We start from the raw sequence: 21613 nt of genomic DNA, 5'->3' as shown, positions 1-21613 counted from the left end.
ATCTTGACTAAATGATTTTAAAAATAAATCAAACGTCGTTCTACAAAACAACCAGACAGGCGTGTCTCATTTTATGATCGTCATTTTTTCTTTGCTTAATTGAAATGTATTCAAATATTATGCATTTGGATATGGCTTTGCAAACAAAGTTAAAGATATATAGTAACTGATCTGATTGTTGTTTTTAATCCTCTTTGAAATCGCCCAGACTTTTTTAATGTCCATTTGTCATCGATCGATTTTCCATCTACACTGCGACACTTTCATTTAAATTGATGAATAATAACAATTTTATATCTGGAGGGCCACACATCCCCCTGGCACCAAACACAACCTTTATAATTCCCACTCCAAATTCTGAACATTTACTATTATTTTTATTTTTTTTATAAAGAATAATATCGAAATAAACATTTAAACTCGACATTCGGTTGTCTGGTTCCTGATAAGTGAAGGCCTTAATTGGGCTATATTGACAAACTGGAGAAAAAGAATATTATTTATTTGGTGTTTATAGATTTTATTTATGGAAGAAAAAAAAAGTAACCGCGCTTGAATCGTAAAACAGCTGTTTGCATAAATTGTGCAGACAAATCTGGAAATCAAAGACATCCTGAGAGACTCTTGATAAACTCTTACTTACAGGAAACCTGTTTAAAACATCAATAAGGGCGCAGGAGCCATTATGTGATTATGTGGTGCTGGCGGTTCTTTATTTTTATTATAAAAGCTATTGCCTTTTTCATCAATTTGCAGGGAGCGTCTGTCACTGCGGGCCCCAGAGCCGCAGCCGCTCTGACCCCCGGGTCAAAGGTCAGCTAGCCACTCCACCGTTACTGCAGCTCATCAGCCGCTGCCAGCACCAGAGGAGCCGGCTCGTTTTAAAATATAGACAAGTGTCACGTGGAGGTTTAAGCGACTGTTTTTCCTTTAGAAAATACAGTAAATTATGAAGAAGTATACAAACGAACTGGGAGACGTGGAGTTGCAACGCTTAGAAGATATCCCTCCGCCTGTAGGAACAGCGTCGCGGACACACAGGTGAGTATTCTGCGCATTGATATTTAAATTAGCCCTTAGCTTTCCAGCCACCTGTTTATCAGGTAAATTTACTGGAAAATGTCCCCGAAATTTTAAAGTTTACACCAAAACATTAGTGTCAGTCTCTCTGTTACCTACCTGCCCAAACACACTCGGTGTGAGGAGAAGACTTGGCATAATTAGGTGGTTTATTGGTGCAGGCTAAATCCTTCCTTTAGCCTCACGGCACTTGAAATAGTCCCGGTTTTATTGTGGCTAATAGCCTGATGTTAAGGCTTCACGAGGCCTTTTAAAGCTTTTTTAAAAGCCAAATCGTATTTTTATGTTCACTTGTGAAAAACATGGTGGTTCCAGCCATACTGAACCATGCCAGTAGCAGGTTTAAACACAACAATTATCAAATAAGTCAAATTATTAAGAAGGCATGCTCCAAAAAAAAAAGAAAAAGCAAATTGTCTAATGTCCTTATGAGGAATTTCATATTGTGACTGTATTGTACATAATGTAGGTCTACTGATGGTTAAATGCAGATAAACACGTGAAATATTTGTGAAGGAACTGAGAAAGTATGAAAATATGGTGGCAGTGAAGTGTCGCTGAGCTGTGACTGCAGGCTGTTAAATAATATTTCCTCATTGCTCCGTGGAAAATAAGGATCAGGACTGCCCAGTGACTGATAAGAAAGAAAAGCCCCTCACATACAGACGCCCCCTCTTCTTCCACCCTCTGGTTTCCCTGTCATCTCTGTGGAAGGTTTAAAATTAATTAATTTCATATTGACTGATAACATCAATAAATATTTGTGTCTCTTATACTGTATGAGAAATTCTTGCAATCAGCTTGAAGTAAACAGTTAAATCTAAAATCCAGATAACAAGCTGCTTTCTCCTGATGTCACACAGTATTCTGGGTAATGTCTGATTTATGAACCTCAGCCATCATCACAGTCATTGCATATTGACTCTCATCATTGTGTTTATTGACATCTGTGTGAACCTCATAATAGTCGTCATTTGATCAGTGTTCCTCAATAAATACTGCAACTGAAGCATGGGAGGTCAGGGAAACAGTAACTCCCTCGGATTGATTTCCAATAATCTGGTCGCTGCCTGTGTGATCCTGCGGGGAAATGTCAGCTCCTGTCCTGATGCCTGTTTCCTTGGCGACTGGCGTGGAGATAATAGCCGTTAATGAGATATTAACCCCAAATAGGGACGAAGACAGGAAGTGATGAGTGTTTGTGGAAAACGCTTCAGTCGGGCTTCGTCAATGGACGACCCCGACCCGATCAATATTGTTTTGTTATTCAGCGACGGTAACAACCGGTGAGACCCCGGTCGCTTGAAACTCAGGAGGTAAATCCAATTCTTCAGTATGGATGCACGGAAACATGAGAGGAAGCATTAAAGCGCAGACAAATAATCCAATCACATAGAAAAAATATAGATACAGCATACAGCACTACACACACACACACATAACAGAATTATATGGCTGGCTCTTTGTCCAGCTGGTTAGGATGGAAGCAGGCGATTGCACCCTGCAGGTCAAAGGTCAACTTCATCCCAGACACCTGACCTCATCCACCAAAGGTTGACCTCCCTGGATCAGGAGTGTGTGTGTCTGTGTGTGTATGGGTGTAAGTGTGAGAGTAGAAAGGGAGGGTGGACGATAAGGAGAGAAACATGTGAATTATTGCCAAATGGTGAACATAAAAATTGAAGTGTGTCTGCGTCTGTGTGTGATTGTCGCAGATGGCCGTGGATGAGAGGTTAACAAATTTGAAGATATTTGTGATTTGAAGATGAGAAAAATGTTATTTCGTGTTAGTTTGTGTCCGAGTACGAAATCCTGTCCGCATCTTAAACTTGGATTTTCTCATTCGGAGCCGAGAGGCGTGATATAGAGACAAGAAGTAGATGAACTGAGAAAGGATGACAAATTAGAGACAAAGCAAAGGACAAGTAGAGGGAAGCTGGTTAAAGAAAAACAATGACAGATTGGTGGATAGTTGCAGCTGCAGCTTTTCCTCTTCCTTCACCATCATTTCATTTTTCTTTTACTTTCTCCTCCTGTCCTTCTGCTCCTCCGTCCCTCCATCCCCGCATCTCACTGCAGCTTTCTGGCAAATTATCACCTGACCTTGACTCATGTGACCCCCCCCCCAAATGAACACACACACACACAAATACAGCACACACAGGCTTGTAGATACTGCACTTGCAGCAAGTTGCACATAGTCGAGTACATGGTCAAATTTACAGAGATGTCAATAAATTCCTAGAATTTACGTTTTAGTCATCTCTAAAAGTAAATTTAAAACTTATCTTTCTTTTAGAAGTGCGCTGTGTCCATTTTACATCATGTTTCTTCTAACATGCTGCACAAACAGATTGAATATGTCACTATAGTAAGAGTAATATAAATAATTTATCCTTATTTACCTTGAGTCTGGTGCATACATTTTTTAACATGTTTTTGTGTTATTTTCTACAAAAATCAAATATTTAATATGGTAGGAAAACAGTCTGCGGAGGGAAAGTTCACCCCACAATAATACATATTTTAGTTAATAGTTACGTAGTGTTACTTATCCATCTACACTGTATAGGTTCGAGCTGCGCTGTTTTGAAGATGCTGGCTGCAGAGTCGAATGCTTTCTCTTCAGTGTAGTGGGGCTTCATGGCATCTTCCATGTGGTACTCAAAGTACCAAAAAATACACCGTAAAAAAACTGAGGATAGGTGTCCCCTTCCTGAAACGATGACCTGGTTACTCAAAGTAATCCAACACCCTTTTGGGCAGTTTTTTGTGCACCTGCTCACTGTGTCACTGCACTGGAGGAAGTGTGAATACGCACCGTGAGAGGCTTGTGTTCATGACATTGTGGCAGCATCTAAACGTGTATTGCACCCCCCTCAGCACAGCTGTAATGTTACCTATTTCCACTCTGCCTGGGTGGGTGTAGTTCAGTAGAAAAAGTAATAATTCCAGCATGAAACTCCTCTCGCAATAAGATTTGTGGATTTTTTTTTCTTTGAGTTACCTGGTTAGGGGACTCTGAGATTTTCAAATGCGTTTTTCGATGATTTGAACAGCACAAAGTGAGTGTCATCTAGGTCCATTATAATCAAGAGCGGGCCCACATCTCTCTACAGCCGAAATGCCCAAAACTGGGAAACCAAAATAATTTTGAGGAAATGTGCTTTTCAAGTGTGTTTCTAAACTTGAAATCTTAAATGCAAAAAGAACGGCAGATCTCTTGATCAAGTGTTTGGACCTTTTTATTAATCTTTTGAGATTAATAAATGGAATAAAGTTTTTATAAATTAATGACATCTAAAGTGCTCATGGTATTTGCAGAGAATAACTACACCCAAAGGATGGTGCCAGTAAGCTGCCTCCTTCCATGTCTCTCTCCAAGTTCTTGCACACCAATCTCGTCATCCCAGAGGTTCAAAGATGAAGGTGAGTAGGTGGGAGGAGGCGGAGGGGGGGTGGTAGACGAGGGGATGTAGGATAAAAGCAGGGTGGAAATACGCCTGGCCGAGCACTTGTGTTTCCATCCCTCCCCTTCACCCCTCCTTTCCTCCCCAAAAAGCATTCTTTCCCTTCTTCCAGCTCTCATTCACCCTTTAATCCCTCGCTACTCCACTGCATATGTTTCCTAATCCGGAGTGTGTGGGAGGCCCACTCTCACCCCTCCCCGTGCCCCCTCCTCATCCACCTCCGCCCTTGCCTTTCTCTTGGTGGCTGTAATGCTGTAACCTGCCTCTATTCCTCTTTCTTTTAGCCCCAGACTCGCTCTCTCTTTCTTTCTGCGGCTCTTATCGTTAGACAGCAGTGCGGTTCCAGCCTGCCCCCAACCAATCCTCTGATTTCGGAGCCCTTCAACCACTCCTTTTTTTCTTTTTTTTGTTCATTTCTTGCTTTTTCCCCCCTCCTTGTTACTTGTGTGGTTATTGCGTCTGTTTTGTTTTCTCGGTTTTATCCAGATCTCCTGGGAAATACACTTGCCATGCTTAAACATGAAAAATTGCTCAATATATGGTTTAACTGGAGCAGGGTCTTTACGCAGAAACTAAAACCCTTAAATTAAACCAGAACCCTATTATAATTAATCTAATGTGTAACCTGGACAATTTTTAATATTAATTTGGGATTTAAATTTTTACATTTATCAAATAATTTTCAAGGATATTAAAACTGCTGTTGCCTCTTCTTCTTTCTGTTCAGCACTTTTTCCCTCTTGCAAGCTGTCTTATTTTTTTCTCAGGTGATTTTGTTCTCTCTCTTCTCCCTCATTTCAGCTGCTCTTGTAACACACACACACACACACACACACACACACACACACACACACACACACACACACACACACACACACACACACACACACACAGGCTTTTTGTCCTGGTTCTTCTCTTGCTTTAGCCCATTACTGAATAGTGTTCCCGGAGCCTTTTGTGGAGCCTTGTATAGGCACATGCCAAGTCAAGTTATTTCAGAGCGATTTCAATGGAATTACCCCCCAAAATAATCTCCTTTTGCTCCCCCCTTTCCACAAAAAAGTAAGAAAGGGCGGAAGAAAAGAAGGGAATAATGTAAAATGAACCAGCACCCTTGACACAAAATAAGCCTTTACTTCCACACGAGAGGGACATGAGAATATGAAAAGATCAGAGTGTGCATATTAAAAGATGCACAGAGGAATTTGGATAAAAATTGTGGATAAAAGGAGAGTTCTCCCTCAGCAAAGCCAGCTTACCCTGTTTTTTCCTGTTATTTTTACTTGAATAATGGAGATTACTCACCTTTATACACTGACAGAGGTTTTTAGGATTTAGGTCTTTGGTCTGTGGAAGTGTAAGTTGAAAGAGGTCTTTAAAAGGACCCACACACGGGGACACTTTCTGAGAATTTTTTTCCTGCAGGTTGGGGTAAATTGATCTTAATAAACAATTTAGTATGCAGGAAGCAGACCTTAGACACGCCAAAGAGATATCCAGAGGTGCAGTGGATGTAACACATGTGTCAAATTTCTGGTTCAGCAACATTCATAGCGTCACTTCCCTGGAGGTCAAGGGTCAAAGCCTCAGCGCCCACACAGTACATGTAATAAAACTGAATGATGGCTGTTTTCAAATTAGCCTTAAATTAACCATGACTGTAGGATTTTTATTGTGTGTATTTTATATGTATGTTCCAAGAGAGTTCCTGAAAAAGAGATCAGTTGTATTTGATTTATTTTCTTTTTATGAATTAAGTGATTCGGTGGATAGGTAAACTGGTGATTCTAATTTGCCCATAGGTGTGACTGTGAGTGTGAATGGTTATTTGTCCGTCCTTGTTACCCTGCGATAGATCAGTGACCTGTCCTGGGCGTTAGGGTGCCAGATGGGCTGCTCCGAGTATTTCAGAAGCTGATGATCTACTGGGATATGTCCACATGGCCATCTTTATGGCTTGCAGTCTGAAAAAGAGAAAATATCCAGTGAGCATTAGGTCTCTGGGGGGGAAATGCCTTGTTGGTGTTAGAGGTCAGAGCACATAGTAAGGCAACAGTAACACACTTTTTCATTTTGTTACAACCAAGGTATGCACAAAAGCATCTCTGAATGCACACCACATTAAACGATGACGCAGATGGAGTACAGAAGCAGAAAGCCACACTGGCTGCCGTGTCAGCAAAGAACAGGATGGGTCTAATGGGTCTTGATTTCTGCTGCAGCATTCAGACAGTAGGGTTAGAATTTAGCATAGCATCAATCCATCCAGCCTCGTATCAACAGTTCAGGCTGCTGGTGGTTTAATGATATAAGAGATATTTTATTGGGATACTTTGGTCCCCTCACCCCTTAGTACCAACTGTAATTATCATTTAAACACCTCAGTATTGTTGCAGTCCATGTTCATCTCTTTATGACCGCAGTGTACCCAGTGTATCTACCCATCTTCTGATGGCTGTTTCTAGCAGCATAACCTGCCAGGATAACCCCATATTTTCATGAACACAACAGTGAGTTTGCTGTTCTTAAATGGCCTCCATAGACACCAGATCTCAATGTAAGAGAGCACCTTTGGGATTTGGTGGAATTGGAGATTCGCACCATGAATGTGTTCTTTAAATCTGCAGCAGCTGTGTGATGCTATCATGTCAGCATGGAGCAGAATCTCAGAAGAATGTTTGTAGCACTTTGTTGAATTCGTGTCAGGAATAGTTAAGGTCATTCTGAAAGCAAAAAAGGGTCCAATTTAGAGGTAGATGGATATATTTTGTTATTACCTTAGAAGTTAATTTTATTTGGTTTATTTTTATTTGCTTCTAGAGCCAGCAGACGTCTCTTAAGATGAACTTTCTGGAAGCTGCAGAGTTTTTGAATTGTAAATATTACTATTTCAAGTTTAAAAATATTGGTTGTATCAAAATCCAGTTAGTGCTTAAAATCCAGATGTTCTCACCGGTAATGATTGAAACATATACTGTTAGAAAGAGGGGATTTGTGAGCTTCATGTGGTTGTCTGTAGGTAGCACAACAACAACAGTGACTCCAGACCTGCTCGCAAAAGTTTGGGATGAGTTTAACTATGTATGGACATATGGACTCGTCTAAATGTGCATACACTGAACACCTGTGAAGACCTACGTTTTTTTTTTTTTATGTAAAAGTTTGCATTCAGTCATATATTTTAAAATTTAAGTGCCCATTACTTTGAAAAAAATAGCTTTTGATTCAGATGGTTCAGGGTGATGACACGCTGTTTAAAGTTTGAAAATGTGCATTTAGCACATTTAAGTCAAAATGGATAAAAGTAATCGCTTCTTTTTAGATATTTTTTGATAACACTTTATTGCTGTCCCCCTTTTTTGGCACTTTTGTGCAATGTAAGTGCTTAAATGGGGCCTTGCATGATCATTTCCAGAGTTTTTGTTTATGTTTTAAAGCCAACTTTCTTCTGATTGGCTGCCCCTCATAGACACAATGGTAGAATAGCATGTGCTGGTACCGCTGTTCCTAGACTTATATTACTGAGTTTGGGTTCCTCGGGTGACCATATTAGGATATTCAGAGTTTTTTCTACTGTTTCTATCCAAGAGTAGAAAAAACTGTCTTTGACACTGTGTGTGGTAGAAAATAATGAAAGCCTAAAATATCTGTTAACAGTTATAAACTGTCAGAGAAAACTTTCTTACTATTTCAAGAGAAACTAAGGAAAAATAATTATACTGTCCTTTATTTATTTATTACATATGTCCCTATGGATGCCTGCATGATGAATTGTTTACACTAGTATTATTGATAAGCATTTATATGTGTTATAGCAACATTGCTTCTTGTAAAATATTTATTGCCTGTTGCATGATGTAAAGCTTTAGAGGGGTGCTATAGGCAAAGGCTAATACATCTTCATTCATGTTTATTTGTGCAGCAAAGTAACCGCTAAGAACACACACATGAGCACTCGCAGTGTCCCAGAATCCATGAGCGTACATGTTGTTTACTGTAAATCTACAAGAAAATGCGTATGATAGTGTGTTCCACGTGTGTGCTGGTGTACAGACGCGTGCAAGCCACCTTCGGGCATTCACATACGTGTTTCTCTGCGTGTTCATCAATACATATATATATCTCCATGTGTGCGAGTGTGTGTCAGTGCCAAGTGTCATATCGATAGGTTAATAGCTGTGGTGTCAGATTCAGTAACTCTCTGATTAGTTGACAGTTCACTAATCCACACACCATCCTGAGTTATTGGCCCGGCCCATTGATTTCCAGCCTGCCAGCCAAGCCAGGAGGAACTCGGGGGTCGTAAGAGAGCCTGCCGTTATTGATTGGCCCCAGATCAACCCCACTACCACCTCCACATACCGTGCACGCCAAACCAATGCAGCTGCAGTCCTACAGCATGCAGCCTTACCATGCCTTCAGATAGAGTCTCTCTGTGGCTCTGGTTCTTCCACCTATCCACACTCTTTTGCTCTCTTTTTCAGTGTGCTACTGGGTGTATTTGTGTCATGTTGTGGTATCATCTCCATCAATCAATTTTTTTTATTTATTTTTTGTGAAGACTGAAATATTTTTTTATTGATAGACTTCACAAGTTGTAGGAGTCATCTCACCCCTCTCTACCTGCTCTGTGTTTGCCAATACTTTCACATCCTTTCATCTGTATCTGTGCATTCAAGTGATACTTCTCCCAAAATCTTTCACGTCTCAAAGACTTGAAAAGTGACTGTAAAGCTTTTGTCGGGTTACGTTTTTACAGAGAAGATGGTTGTAATCCATTTAAAATCATGAATGTTACAGTAGACTGTGGCGTGAAACAGTGTTTACATTTGAAATCATGTGAGTTTGTTCACTTAAATTTGAGCCTCTAAAAATAGGAAGCTATGTATAAAAATGGCTGCAGTTCCTAAACATTTGGTGCCAAATTTGTGGAAAACCTGATGAATAAAGCTGAACGCCTGCACTTCAATCATAGGTTAATTGTTTGATTTGAGTATCAATATAATGTGGTGGTGTAAAACCACAGAAAACTAGAGAAATTGTGTCCTGGTTTAAACAAATTATGACCTTGAACCTCCTACATTTTCATTAGCGTGTTGCCATTCAGCCAATTCCCAGTTTAAAAAGTAATGCAGGTGCTGTGGTTGGAAGGACCGTGCACAAGGAGTAAGGTTAAAGTGAAACTTTAATTTGTTCATTTTTCTATTTAATTTGTGGTAATATCATCAGCAGATACACCTCAGCTCAATAATAGACAGACATGGACTTTTCTAAATGGGCCTCCTTCAACATTTAAACATTTCCTGGCACAGACAGAGGCTCAGCAAACAGGGCTTTTCCTACATCACGGACTTGGAAAGGTTCACACAAAATAGCACGAGATGGATGGTTTTGCATCCATTGGGCCGCATTAGGCTCAGCTCTGTGAAGCGACACGGTGCAACACTCTGTCCACAGCTAGCACAGCCGGATGTTAAGAGGGCAGTGCATTGCAAGTGAAAACTGTGCTTTTAGTGGATTGAACCCTGGTCATGAAAGCTGGCATTTAGGGACCGAAGGTGGAGTACTGTCAACTACACAATAACAAACTATACCTGGCAGCACCTCCTGTTTTTGATAAGGGTTCGCCTCTCCTTATCCAGGTTTAATTGTAGCTCGACTGACAGTAGCTTTTGTAAAAGAGCCCACAGTTGCATTTTTGAAAGGCTTAATAAGGAGGTTTAGTGTTTTGACCATTGCAGTGACTTCAATAACCGGGCAGGTACAGGAAATATCAGAGAAAAATGTTCTCCAACTATTTAAATGTCTCTTATTTTGTACATGATGAACTTCTGCAGAACAGGAAAGTGAGTTCCTCTTCAAAGTATATTACGGTCTCATTCGTGAGTTTGGGTTAATTTATGAATGAGATGCATTCTCCCATCTGGTCCTGAGATATCCAAATATCCTCCTGAAAGAGCCGTAAATGCCTGAGGAGAACAGCGTCTGGGTTATGTTGCTTAGCTGCTCCCACCACAGATTGTTACAAACAGATTGATGATGGCTCGATTCTCCTGAATAAAAACAAAAGATTTAATTCCTGTTGGTACACTTAGCTGAATGTTTTTTTTTCCATAATTAAAAATAAGACAAAATTCTTCTAATTATGTCTTTATTTTGGTTCTTTTTCGCCTCGTTGATCTTCATTGTAAGCAGAAAAGGCTTTAAAGTGAGCTGAAAGATGAAGCGATGTAAAATCAAACCTGCAACTTTTCCCCGCAGTTCACAAGGTAAACACATTTAATTCTGTTGATCCACGAGCACATCCAAACATCGCTGTGATCCTCCTCTTGACATTCTCAACATCCCTTGTATTGCTTCAGCCCTTTCTTCTTCTCTCTTCCCTCCGCTCCCTCCATCTCTCCTCGGCCTCTGTGTAAGCATCGGGGTGGGGCGGGGCTGAGGGGTTGTTAAACATTTTTCTTCCTTCTTAATTGTTTTGACTTGTGCCATTGGCATCCCGATTAGGCCCCATTGATTTCCCACTGCTAAGTGCATTGATTTCTACATTTCTCATTGATCCCCACTTCTAAATCTACCCACACACATCCACACACTCTCGGTGTCTGTCTCTCTTTCTCTCCATGAACACCGCACAGGCCGAGCATGAACATGTCTGTGTATCTGTGTATGACTGAACGTGTGTGTGTGTGTGTGTGTGGAAGAGAGAGAGACCGAGGCATGTAGAGAATAACTGCGAGTAAAAAGGCGCAGAGAAAGGGGATTCAAGTTTAGTCAATGGTGTTTATGTAGTACAAGAAAAAGGATTATCAGGTTTGTGCGAATAAAATGCACATCTCGGAGGAAACCTGTGGAGTGTGGGTGTTTTTGTGAGGCCACGAGAAATACAAAATTGTAAAACGGCTTTTTGTGAATTTGTGCGGCTTGCGTTTTTACTGGAATTTTGAAAATATTTAGCTTTAAAAATGCATCATAACAGCGGATGTTGCGTAGGATGTTATTTCAGCAGTACGATGCTTTGAAGGATTGTGTTTAAACACCTTTCACTGCTTATTTTTAGTTTTGTCTTCTTCTTTTTTTTAAAAGCAAGTCTTGTTATCATTTATGTACACACACACCCTTTTTCCTCTTGATCGTATTCGATGGTGTCCACGAGAGCTGGGTCTGATCCTCTCAGTGTTTAAGGCTATCAACCCCCCTCCCCGCTTCTCCAACAGGCACACGTAGACACCCATAAACACCACACACACACACACACACACACACACACACACACACACACACACACACACACACACACACACACACACACACATTGCAGGCTGCAAGGGCCCGAAAGCTCCATCCATGTCATTGGCATTACCTCAAGCCTTGATGCTGCATTTGTGCTAAGCTAAGCTGTTTGAGCACAAGAACCAGAGGTGTGTGTGTCTGTGTGCATTTTGTGCACGTTACAGTGTGTTTCCATTTATGTGAATATCCGTTGTGTGCTTTGTTGCATGTTATGGTGAGTTTGCATATGGATATGTTTGTTCTATGTGTACAACAGCACGTTAGAAAATGTGCCTGTGTGTGTTTGTGTGTGTGGAATACAGGATCGTCTGGGAACCTGATAAAGAATGACAGCACAAAGTCGATACTGCGGCCCCTTCCCCACCCCTCGCTCCATCCTTTACTTCAGTCTGGTCTTGGGTTTACATCTTAAATCCATTACAACCAGTTTGGGATGAAACACGATGCAGAACATGTGTGAAATATGAACACCGGCAGATTCACAGGAGGGAAAATATCCTCAAAGTCAAAATGAAATTATGCGTGAAATAAAGGAGAATATACATGGGGGGGAAAAAAAACAGCCTATAGAGATAAGACCACGGAAACGCTTCGAGTGAGAGAAAATGTGTATTCACAAACTGATTTTCTGTGATTTCCAGTGCGCTCGAGGTCGAGACGAGCTGATGAGCTGTAAGCAAGAGCATTGATCTGTCTCAACGATCGTATCAAGGTGGCGTATCGACAGCTTTGTGTTGTACTTTTTTCTGTTTGTCCTCCGCAGCCTAAGAGGAATAATGGATATGTAGGACGGTTATTGGCAGGGCCCGGACTGGCCTATTGACAACCTGTCAGCATTGATTACTTAGTCAGGCTACGAGAGAACAAGGAGAGAGACATAGACAGAGAATGAGAGGCATTAAGAGAGAGAGATGCTGAATATGGATAAAATGCCGAAAGCTAAAAATAATGTCGGTGAACAGAGAAGGGCTACCTTGGTTTATAAGGGTGTGTGTGTGTGTGTGTGTGTGTGTGTGTGTGGTTACAGCAGTAGCGGAGGGTTTGGTGGTGATATAATTGTAAGCTGGTATTGATTGGGCCCCCCCCTTGTTATTGATGAGGGAGAATTTAATTCAACCAACTCATTTGTCAACATGACACTGCCATTTAACAATGAACTCGCTCTCACACACACACTCACACTCGCACACAGAGCAGACAGATAAAGAGCAATAAGATCTATCCTGCAACAGACTTCTTGTAGTGGGAAGTGTGTTTTCACATCAGATTATTTGGTTTGTCTTAAGATATGTAGATTGTGGAGCTATGTAAATAACAAGAAATGTGATGGTGACATTTATGGTGTATTTTAAATATTTAAACTGTCTCGGTTCGTGATTTCGAGGTGTATAAGATGATGATGTGTCAGGTTAAACTATAAATAAAGTAACTTCATATGAATCTGACGTGAATATCAGTAATACACCAGTTCCAGATCAGATCTGGATTTAGGAACAACAGGTTTTATCTGAAAGGGAGCATCTGTTTTAGGTTCATTTTTTTACGACTGTCTCTTTGTGTTTGTGTGTATTTGTGTGTCTGTAACTGATCAGAAGTCTGATATGGCCCGTGAGCTCACGATGTCAGACAAAGCAACCACCACAGCAGGTTTGTGAGTAGTTATAAAAGGACAGATATTACAGAAGGGGGGAAAAGAACATATTGCTATTGATGAGGCCCGGCATGCGCCATATTCTTCACCTCTCCTTCAAATCCACTCACACCTCCCTCCCCTCCTGCGATGGACGCACAAAACACACTATATTCTACAAGAAATAATTGCTTTTGTCTGGAAGGAGTTTGGATCGGGGCTCCTCTGCGCTCGCCCTCATCTGGAGAGGGGGGCTCTTGAGGGACAACCGGTCGCTTCTTTATATGGCTCCTCTTCTCCCTCCTCCTCCTGCTGCTCTGCTTCTTTTCTTTTTCCTCTGTCTCTCTCTCTGTCTCTCTCTCGTTGGGCACGCGGATGTCATCTGTCAATGGGGAGTGGGCTTTTTTTCTGAGGAGGGGCCCCTCCTTTGTGACATGACGTGTGTCTATGCATAGATGACATCAAAAGCAGCAGCTCGTAATGGAAATGTCCTAAATCACAGAGAGACTAGATTTCAGCACTACAGATGACGTGGCTGCTTTAATAACATTAAAACACTGATATTTTAGGGAGCTGGTAATAGTCATAACTTTGTAGTTTTTCTAGAGGAGGAGGAGTTATGGTAGAGGCCGCAGCACTTATACTCTAGCATCTGAATAAGTAGTAAGGATTATAATGAAAAATATGAAAGGGGAGATGCTGTAGTCACTGCCCAAAAGGAGTCAAGGTGGAAGGGCGTGTCTGATAGGTGAAAGGCTGAAAATGTGAGTTAAAGTGTAAAATATAAAAAGAGCTTAAGTGTCTAAAATGTCAGCAGAACAAAAAGTATACTGAGATTTAAGTGTGACAGAAAAAAAAGTGTTGAAATGAAAGAACTGAAGTGAAGTCACGCTGGCAACATAAGCATTTTTTTTTTACTTTTATTTAATAAGGAAAATATGAATATGTAAATATGAGTAAAGTACAAAAAAATATATACACATGACAGAGTAAGTCAATTTCTGTGGGTTAAAAAAAAGGAGCAGTAATGTTCAGGGTAACATTTTCAGCCTGAAGTTACTTAAAGTCACTTAAACTGACCTTAAATGGATTCAGCAACTCCAAAAGATGGTTTGGAGCTGATTCCAGGCTGACAGGGAAGTTTTTGGGGTTTTTTTTAACCCAAATTCATCACCAGTTTCAGAGGTGGATGGATGGAAGACTGAAGACTATAACTTTCCCCACCTTTTCAGCGAGGTAGCAAGTAAGGCATCTGCCCTATAATTAAGAATAATTCCGTGGCTGAGTCAAGGACAAAGGAGGCCATCAAACCCTTGTGGAGCAGTAAAGGTCACAGTACTGACAGTTCAAGTGCAGATAGAAATATAAGGTTTTCCATCATTAGTTTTAATGTGGTTATATTTCTAGCAGAGAAAGAAGAGTACAGTTGGTGTGTAAATATCAGCTCATGCATTAGTAGTATTTCAGCAAGTGAAGACACAGGCTGCAGTGGAACACAGAGCACTGGCAGGAGCAGAGTGAGTGCTGCTGCTGTAAAGTGAGGACAGAAGATTTCTGATGATGTTTTATCCGTGTAGGAGGCAGTTTATGGGCTATTTGACGGTTTCTTCCTCTCCCTGCATGCATGGACATTAGCATTGGCAAAGAGCCCGGGGGCCTTTCTAAATATCAGGGGCTATAATTGATCGATAACTTATTAACAGCTCAGTCTCACCTCGGAGTGTATGCAGAGGGAGGGAGAGAGGTGTGGTGCGGTCGATTTTCTTTTATTGACTGCGATATTTAGCGTATGGATTTTTCTATTTAAAAAAATCTATGTTGGCAATAATCTTGAGTGTAAATGCGCAGCGCAGATTGGGGCAGTGAGTCTTGACAGCCGGCTGCTGCAGACTGAAGAGAGAGGTGATGGCCGGGAGGCACCTTTCTTCGGACACACACACTCACACACACTCAGGAAAGCTGCAACTATAAAACATTTCTGGCCAACCCTTAATAGGAAAAACATGCAATTTAGATTCAACTCAACTGACATTTTACGCATACACGCACGCAGCCTTTGCGAGCCCCAAATAATTACTAATTTAAGACCCGTGGTTGTGCAGGCTTTGATTATCCACCTCTAGAAAAAAAAGCATTAGTTGAGTAGTGCGAGTGACCTTGCGTAGGCCAGAGCCGCTTAAATCTATATAAGCGAGAGGGAGAGAGATCCACCTGCTGAAATATACATCAAAGCTTCCCCCTTTGATTTCATGTCCGCACATTGTGAAGAGGCGATCGATTTCCCGGAGGCCGGCGATGATGTGATTATTGGCTTCATTATAATGAAATAATCAGAAGATCAATTGGCCGATCAGCGCTCGCCTTGTACGAGATTACGTGCTAAAAGAAAAGCGTCGCGTTCGTGGAGGAAGGCTTTAAAGTAGTAAAGCAGGGCTCTTATGAGAAGCTGTTTTTTACATAAACCTTGTAAACATCTTTCAGACAGCCACGCGTATTTGTAGTATTTGTAATATTCATCACCATCGAGTTACTTTGTAGATCACATACAAGTGCCAATAAATCTGCAAGTGTGCGCTGAAAAGAAATGTTTGCCTCCAAGGGGCAGAGGCGGGACTGTGTGTTTCTCTTTGTGTATATGTATATGTATGTGTGTGTGTATATTTGTGCTGTGTGTGTCGGGATAAAGGGGGTCGCGGTAGAGAGGGGAGGGAAGAGGGGTAAAAAAAAACACACAGATGAAGGGGGGCTGGATATCTCAGTCTCCCGGGCAGAGCGCTTCGCCGTGCCAGAGTGCGTTCAGGCTGCGCGGTGTCGGACCGAAACCACCGGGGTTCCCAAAATAAACTGAAGGGACGCTGATACGCGCGCGCGCGCACACACACGGAGGATACACACAACGGAAGACTGAGAAGGAGAGAGAGAGATACACACCGGCGGATGGCGGAGCAGAGCCAAAGAATAGACAGTGCACCGTAAAAGGAAAGGGGCAACGCTTTCTCCTCGTCTTTTTCTCGCTTTCGCTTGCGCATCAGTTGAGGAAGCCGGAGGACTGAGTTATTTATTAATATGGATTCATTCATTTATTTATCTATCGATTTTGCTTTAATTAGTGACCCCCGGTAGAGAAAGAGGAGAGAGAGAAACAGCGAGGGGAGGAGAGGGAGGAGCGAAAGTCAGACAGGGGTGCCTGCGTAGCCTTACTTTATTATTTCATTAATTCTCTCTTTTACCAAATAACGGTTTTTATAGTGTCGCTTTGCGTGCGTGTTTTCTTCAGCAGATCAGCCAGCTATTAACCAAATCTTTAGGAGAACCAAAAAGCAGCAACTCCACTCTTACACGGACTGTTGCTTTCTGCCTTTTCCTTACCGAGGATTCGCCGGTGGACTGCGTTTGTTTAGGACTTTTAATGAGAGCGCAGGAGGGAAAATCCATCTTTCCCCAACCCAAACCAAAGCAAACCCGGCCGAGGGGTGAAGACTGGGTCCGAGAACCACTGAGAGTCTAATTGTGCCTGTGTTGCATCCTGTAGAGAGTATCTGAGTGACGAGCACCGACTGCACCGGATTCACATGGGTGCAATGATAGCAGATATCACCAAATGGCCAGTCACCCTCAGCTTGTATTAGCCTGTATGGATAACCACTGGTAGCTTTATTTGTTCTCCCAAAGCCAAACAGTCTTTGCTGCGCGCCCAGCACATCGCTGCGTGTTCGTGTGTGTGCCGGACTAGATCAGTTCAAGAAGACTCAAGTCAGAGGAACAGAGTATCCATCTGGTTACCACAGCTGTACAAAATCCAGAAGTAGAGAAATGTGAATCCAGAGAGACACAGAATCGATTCACAGAAGAAGAAAAAAGCCAAATCCTTAATCTCCTTTTTTCAAGCCGTCCCAGCATCCTTACAAACGGCTGTCCACAAACCTGGAGATCATACGAAGAAAAGCCAAAGAACGACGACAGGACCACGAATAGGAGAAGAAAAAAAAAAGTGAGACTAAAATAAAAACAACGACCCCCAGGTCGACAGAGGACCATGTTTGTCCCCCTGCCGGTCCCCTTCGTCTTTCAGAGAACAGCGTCCGACTTCAGCGCCTGGAGACTCAAGTCCTCGCTGGCTCCGCGGTCCAGTCCCGGTAAGACACCTCTCCCCGGTCCCATTCCCACTACTGTGTACCTATACGCAAAGAATCACAGTTGTTCATAGTTTATATAATATTTTTTTTTATTTTTAACCTGCTAAATCTAGATTTTTAAAAAGTCTTTACGCATCATTTTATGTTTCCAGTTTCACCTCAGGTTTCTCAAACACCCAAAATAAACTTAAATAAAATACACGCGTGTAAACCGATGATGCAACATACAACCCACAAACTTCATTTTCCATATGTGAAAGATGCAAAATGCACTCCATAACCACTGTAGACGCAAAATGAAATTCTTTAAGAAACAAAAATATCATTTATTTATTTAAAAGTAGAAAAAGCAGATCAGACTCTCAGTATTAAATATTTCAAGACATTTGGGATTTCTTTGAAATTACACAAGCAAGTGATTTTTGTCAAGGAATATTTGAGGACTAAATATCATAAAAAATGTGTATTTTTATTATTTGTCATTATATCCTCACGAAAAGAGGGAAAACGACCAGTTTAACTCGCAATACTTACTTGCATGTAAATCCAAAAATGTAAAAACACACCCCAAATTGGATGCATGAATATAGGGGCCATTAGCATCCATCACAGTCTCTCTGAGGCGCCACACTCTCTCCTTATCTTTTCCTCTTTCATCCATGGCAATCCATCCATCTCAGCCTCCATCCCATCTGTCTCCTCTCTGCTCCTCTCCTTCGGTCTAACTTGGCTAGGTTTGTGGGGAATATTCATGGTCATCTATCGATCAGATTGTATTGATCCCTGACAGGAGGCCACATTGGGAAAACAGGAGTACAGTTAAGTTGGCTGAGGGAGAAACTTTGCCAACACAGGTGATGATGTGAGAGGGGAAATGGTGGCGTTTTCAAGAGACTGAAATTGAAATCCATATATTAAAAATTCAGAATAATTTAATTAAGGACTGATTTTCTTTTAATATTCTTTTAATCTTCGGGATTAATCGGTGGGATTGTCAGTCAATACTTGGTTTTTATGATGACCTTGTGATGCTTTAATGCTCTGCTTTAATAAATCATGATCACTATAATATTGCAGTGTGATCAATATTGACAATGCACTTCTCTGGATTAGCTTTCTTTGTTTGAATATAAAAATCTGTGATGTGCTGTGCTTTATAAATCTAAATGTAAAATTACAGTGTTAACAAATCAGCTGAATGTCTTAATTTTGTCGTTACATTTGGTTTTTAGATAGGTTGTTCAAAGTTCTCCCTTTCCTGCCACCTCCTGGGTAAAACTTTGTGACGTGTTGGTCACAGAAACACGAGTGTGTGCACTGAGGTGTGTGTTTGAGCAGGATTCCTGGAGGGTGACAGTGCCGGTGGCTCCTCTGTCCCACCTCCCATCCATCCAGCCGGAAATTTAAAAAGACAGATGGGGTTAGGTGTGTATGCTGAGCCGTGCCGAGCCGTGCAGGGATAATTCAGGCTATCACCTTAAGTAGGTGTCAGGAGGAGAAAAACGGTTGTGGTTTTTAATGAAACCTCAACTGCTTCTGGCGGCTTTGACAGGCGACATATAACCACCGAGCTTCTGTTTCGGGGGAGGGGTCTTTTTTTTTTTCCTTTTTTTAAAGTTGATCCTTTAAGAAATTAAAGTAAAAGACCTGATGGGGGAATAGGGAGGAGAAGTGCACACTGGGAGCGAGGGGCCAAATGAATGATTGAATGAATAACAGAATGAGTGGGTGCATAAATGAATAATAAATAGATGCGAGGGTTAAAGTATCAGTGAATTAACAGGTGAAAGAGTCATTGAATTGAATGAATAAAAGCAATAAAAGAATGAATTAGTGAGAGTGGGAAAAGGAGTTTAATGCTTTGGAGAGAAATAAGCCAGAATGGAAGATTCTGTGTTAGCAACGACACTGTGGTGTCAAAGGGATAATTAAATGGCCGTGACTGAATGTGGATTATTAAATGAGGAAGTAAATTAGGAGTGAATAGGTGAAAAACAGAATAACGAGGGTAGGAGTGAGGCAGCAGTTCCTCAGCAGCTCAGTCTGCATGGTGTATTTTCCACATGGGAGAAAATGAAAGGGTCAGAGTTCTTGTACTGGCTGCTTTTTTTTATTTAAACATGTTGGTGCGATAAGCAGCCGATACACACGAGGGAAGTAAAGTAGGTAGGAGAGCAAAGGGCAGCACTCATCCCTCCTTTCCCCTGTTATTTCTCCGCTTTTCTCCATCTTTCATCTTTAATCTCTGGAGAGAAAGAAACTCTGAATCCTCTGTTCCTCATTGTCTTTCTCATTTCTGTGAAGTGTTGACTTGACACAAAAGCCTTTTCTGTAAAATGCAAACTCTCCCGTCTTCCTCTCGCTCCCTTTTTCCCCTCTCCCCGTCTATCCCTCTCTTCCTGTGTCTTGTTCCCTATGGACGGGGGGGAGTTGTTGAATTGGATTTGCCCAGTGTGGTTTGCCTGGGCCCCATAAGCCACTTTAGCTAAGTCTGTTACCCACAGTTCTCTGCCTTTCTCTTGCTCTCCCCTTCTTTCTGTGATCTGACCAAGGCGTGCATCTGTACCACTCCGTGCACCTGTAAATGTGTGAGCACGCACACACCTGTGTGTGTTTGCGTTAGTGGGAGCAAAGACGGGAGTGTCGAAAGTCTAAGACGAGGTGAGTGAGGTTCAGTGGAGAAGGAGCGAGAGAGTGGTCCTAAACAGCAGACGCTTGCAGACAGTGGCTCTACAGTGGATCTAAACCAAGGGCTTATGGGTTTTTTGTCAGCTCGGCTCTTAAACGCTACAGTGTTGAGACCGCTGGCCTCAGCTGAGCGGGGCCACAGACACATCACTGCAGTCGCACACCTTTAAATTGGTCACTGGATTAAATTTGTCATCTGAGCTTGATAATGTTTTCTTTATATTTGTAATGTTGTACTTTATTAAATACATTTTTAAGTGCAGTAAATGGTTCCAGCCTTGGAGAAACCGATGGGTTGGGCTACTTTCATGATTGCTATCTATTAAAGAAATCTGGCTTGAGTTTTAGTGCCTTTAAGTCCCTGGAATCTCCCGCTATCAATTCAGATATTGTTTGGAAATGCATCACCCTGAAATCTGACTCTATCCCAGCCTATTCACACTGCGGCTGTATGAATGCAAACATTATTACAGTGAGTGGATCCTATAACTCGTGAAGTATACAGAAAACCGCTGGCTTTACAGCTCGTGTGCTTTTAGTAATGAAACCCTTTTATTACATTAAGCCTTTTCTGCCTTTTAGAAACTCCTATCATATTGTTGACCCGTAGAATTACTTCGCATTCACAGAGTTATTTCGCCAGGAATGCTGTGTTGTGTATTTTCATTCTTCCTGAGTTGTTTTCAGGATCCAGTGTTGTGAATTAATTAAAAATAGATAACATAGTATAGATGTGAGCTCTGAATGCGATTGTTGTAGTAGCTCAGATTTCTCGCTGCTTGTGTTAGTTTGGGGAACTTGTGCATGGGGCAGTAATGAGGATGAACTCTGACATCTCATCAGTGTGGTCATAAACCACATCACATCTTTGAGTTCTTTACTTTCCAGCCATTAATACACCCAGAGAAGCATTCAGATCATCCACAGTTGAAGAGTGGAGACTAGTGTTTCTTGGCTCTTTTTCAGCTTCACATCTTTGCCGCAAAGACTTAAAACCTTCTTTTTTGTGCAGCCCGGTCTCTGCAGCGGTGTGTGTGTGTGTGTGTGTGTTTTCAGAGGGCAGTGAGGGCGGAAAGGGACCTGTAGCTGCCTCTGCTCTGTCCCTCCTCTGCACCACAACAAAGGAAATCTAAATGCTCTTTTATTTTATGTACACTGCTGTAAAATCTTCCAGGGCCACTGTGGCCCATATAAAACTGAGAGCTGTCAAATTCACAGAGAGGAGGCACATGTCTGGATTGAGAGGGATGGTTTATTTATGTTGGCTACTGTGAGAGGCCTCTTATTCCAGGTGTAGTTATTCAGCACAGTGTTCT

General features: G+C 41.6%; 1 protein-coding gene across 4 annotated transcripts in view; it reads left to right on the top strand.

Annotated features, from left to right (window-relative positions):
• Positions 1-790: 790 nt before the first annotated feature.
• The window catches only part of pou2f2a (POU class 2 homeobox 2a), an 81516-nt gene continuing 60693 nt past the window's right edge, over positions 791-21613 (top strand). Inside the window, exons 1-2 of one of the 4 annotated variants that reach the window (XM_082521319.1) lie at positions 791-1041; positions 13436-13490. In XM_082521319.1, coding sequence (XP_082377445.1) covers positions 13445-13490 — 46 coding nt within the window. In that variant the 5' untranslated portion in view covers positions 791-1041; positions 13436-13444. Of the gene's footprint in view, positions 1042-4404; positions 4510-13435; positions 13491-16256; positions 17610-21613 lie in introns of those variants that run through there. The other 3 variants (XM_082521318.1, XM_082521322.1, XM_082521314.1) reach the window with 3 other exon arrangements.

The sequence above is a fragment of the Aulonocara stuartgranti genome (genome assembly GCF_965226115.1).
Source record: "Aulonocara stuartgranti genome assembly, chromosome: 22".
NCBI lineage: Eukaryota > Metazoa > Chordata > Actinopteri > Cichliformes > Cichlidae > Aulonocara > Aulonocara stuartgranti.
This window is presented reverse-complemented; position numbering and strand designations above follow the sequence as displayed.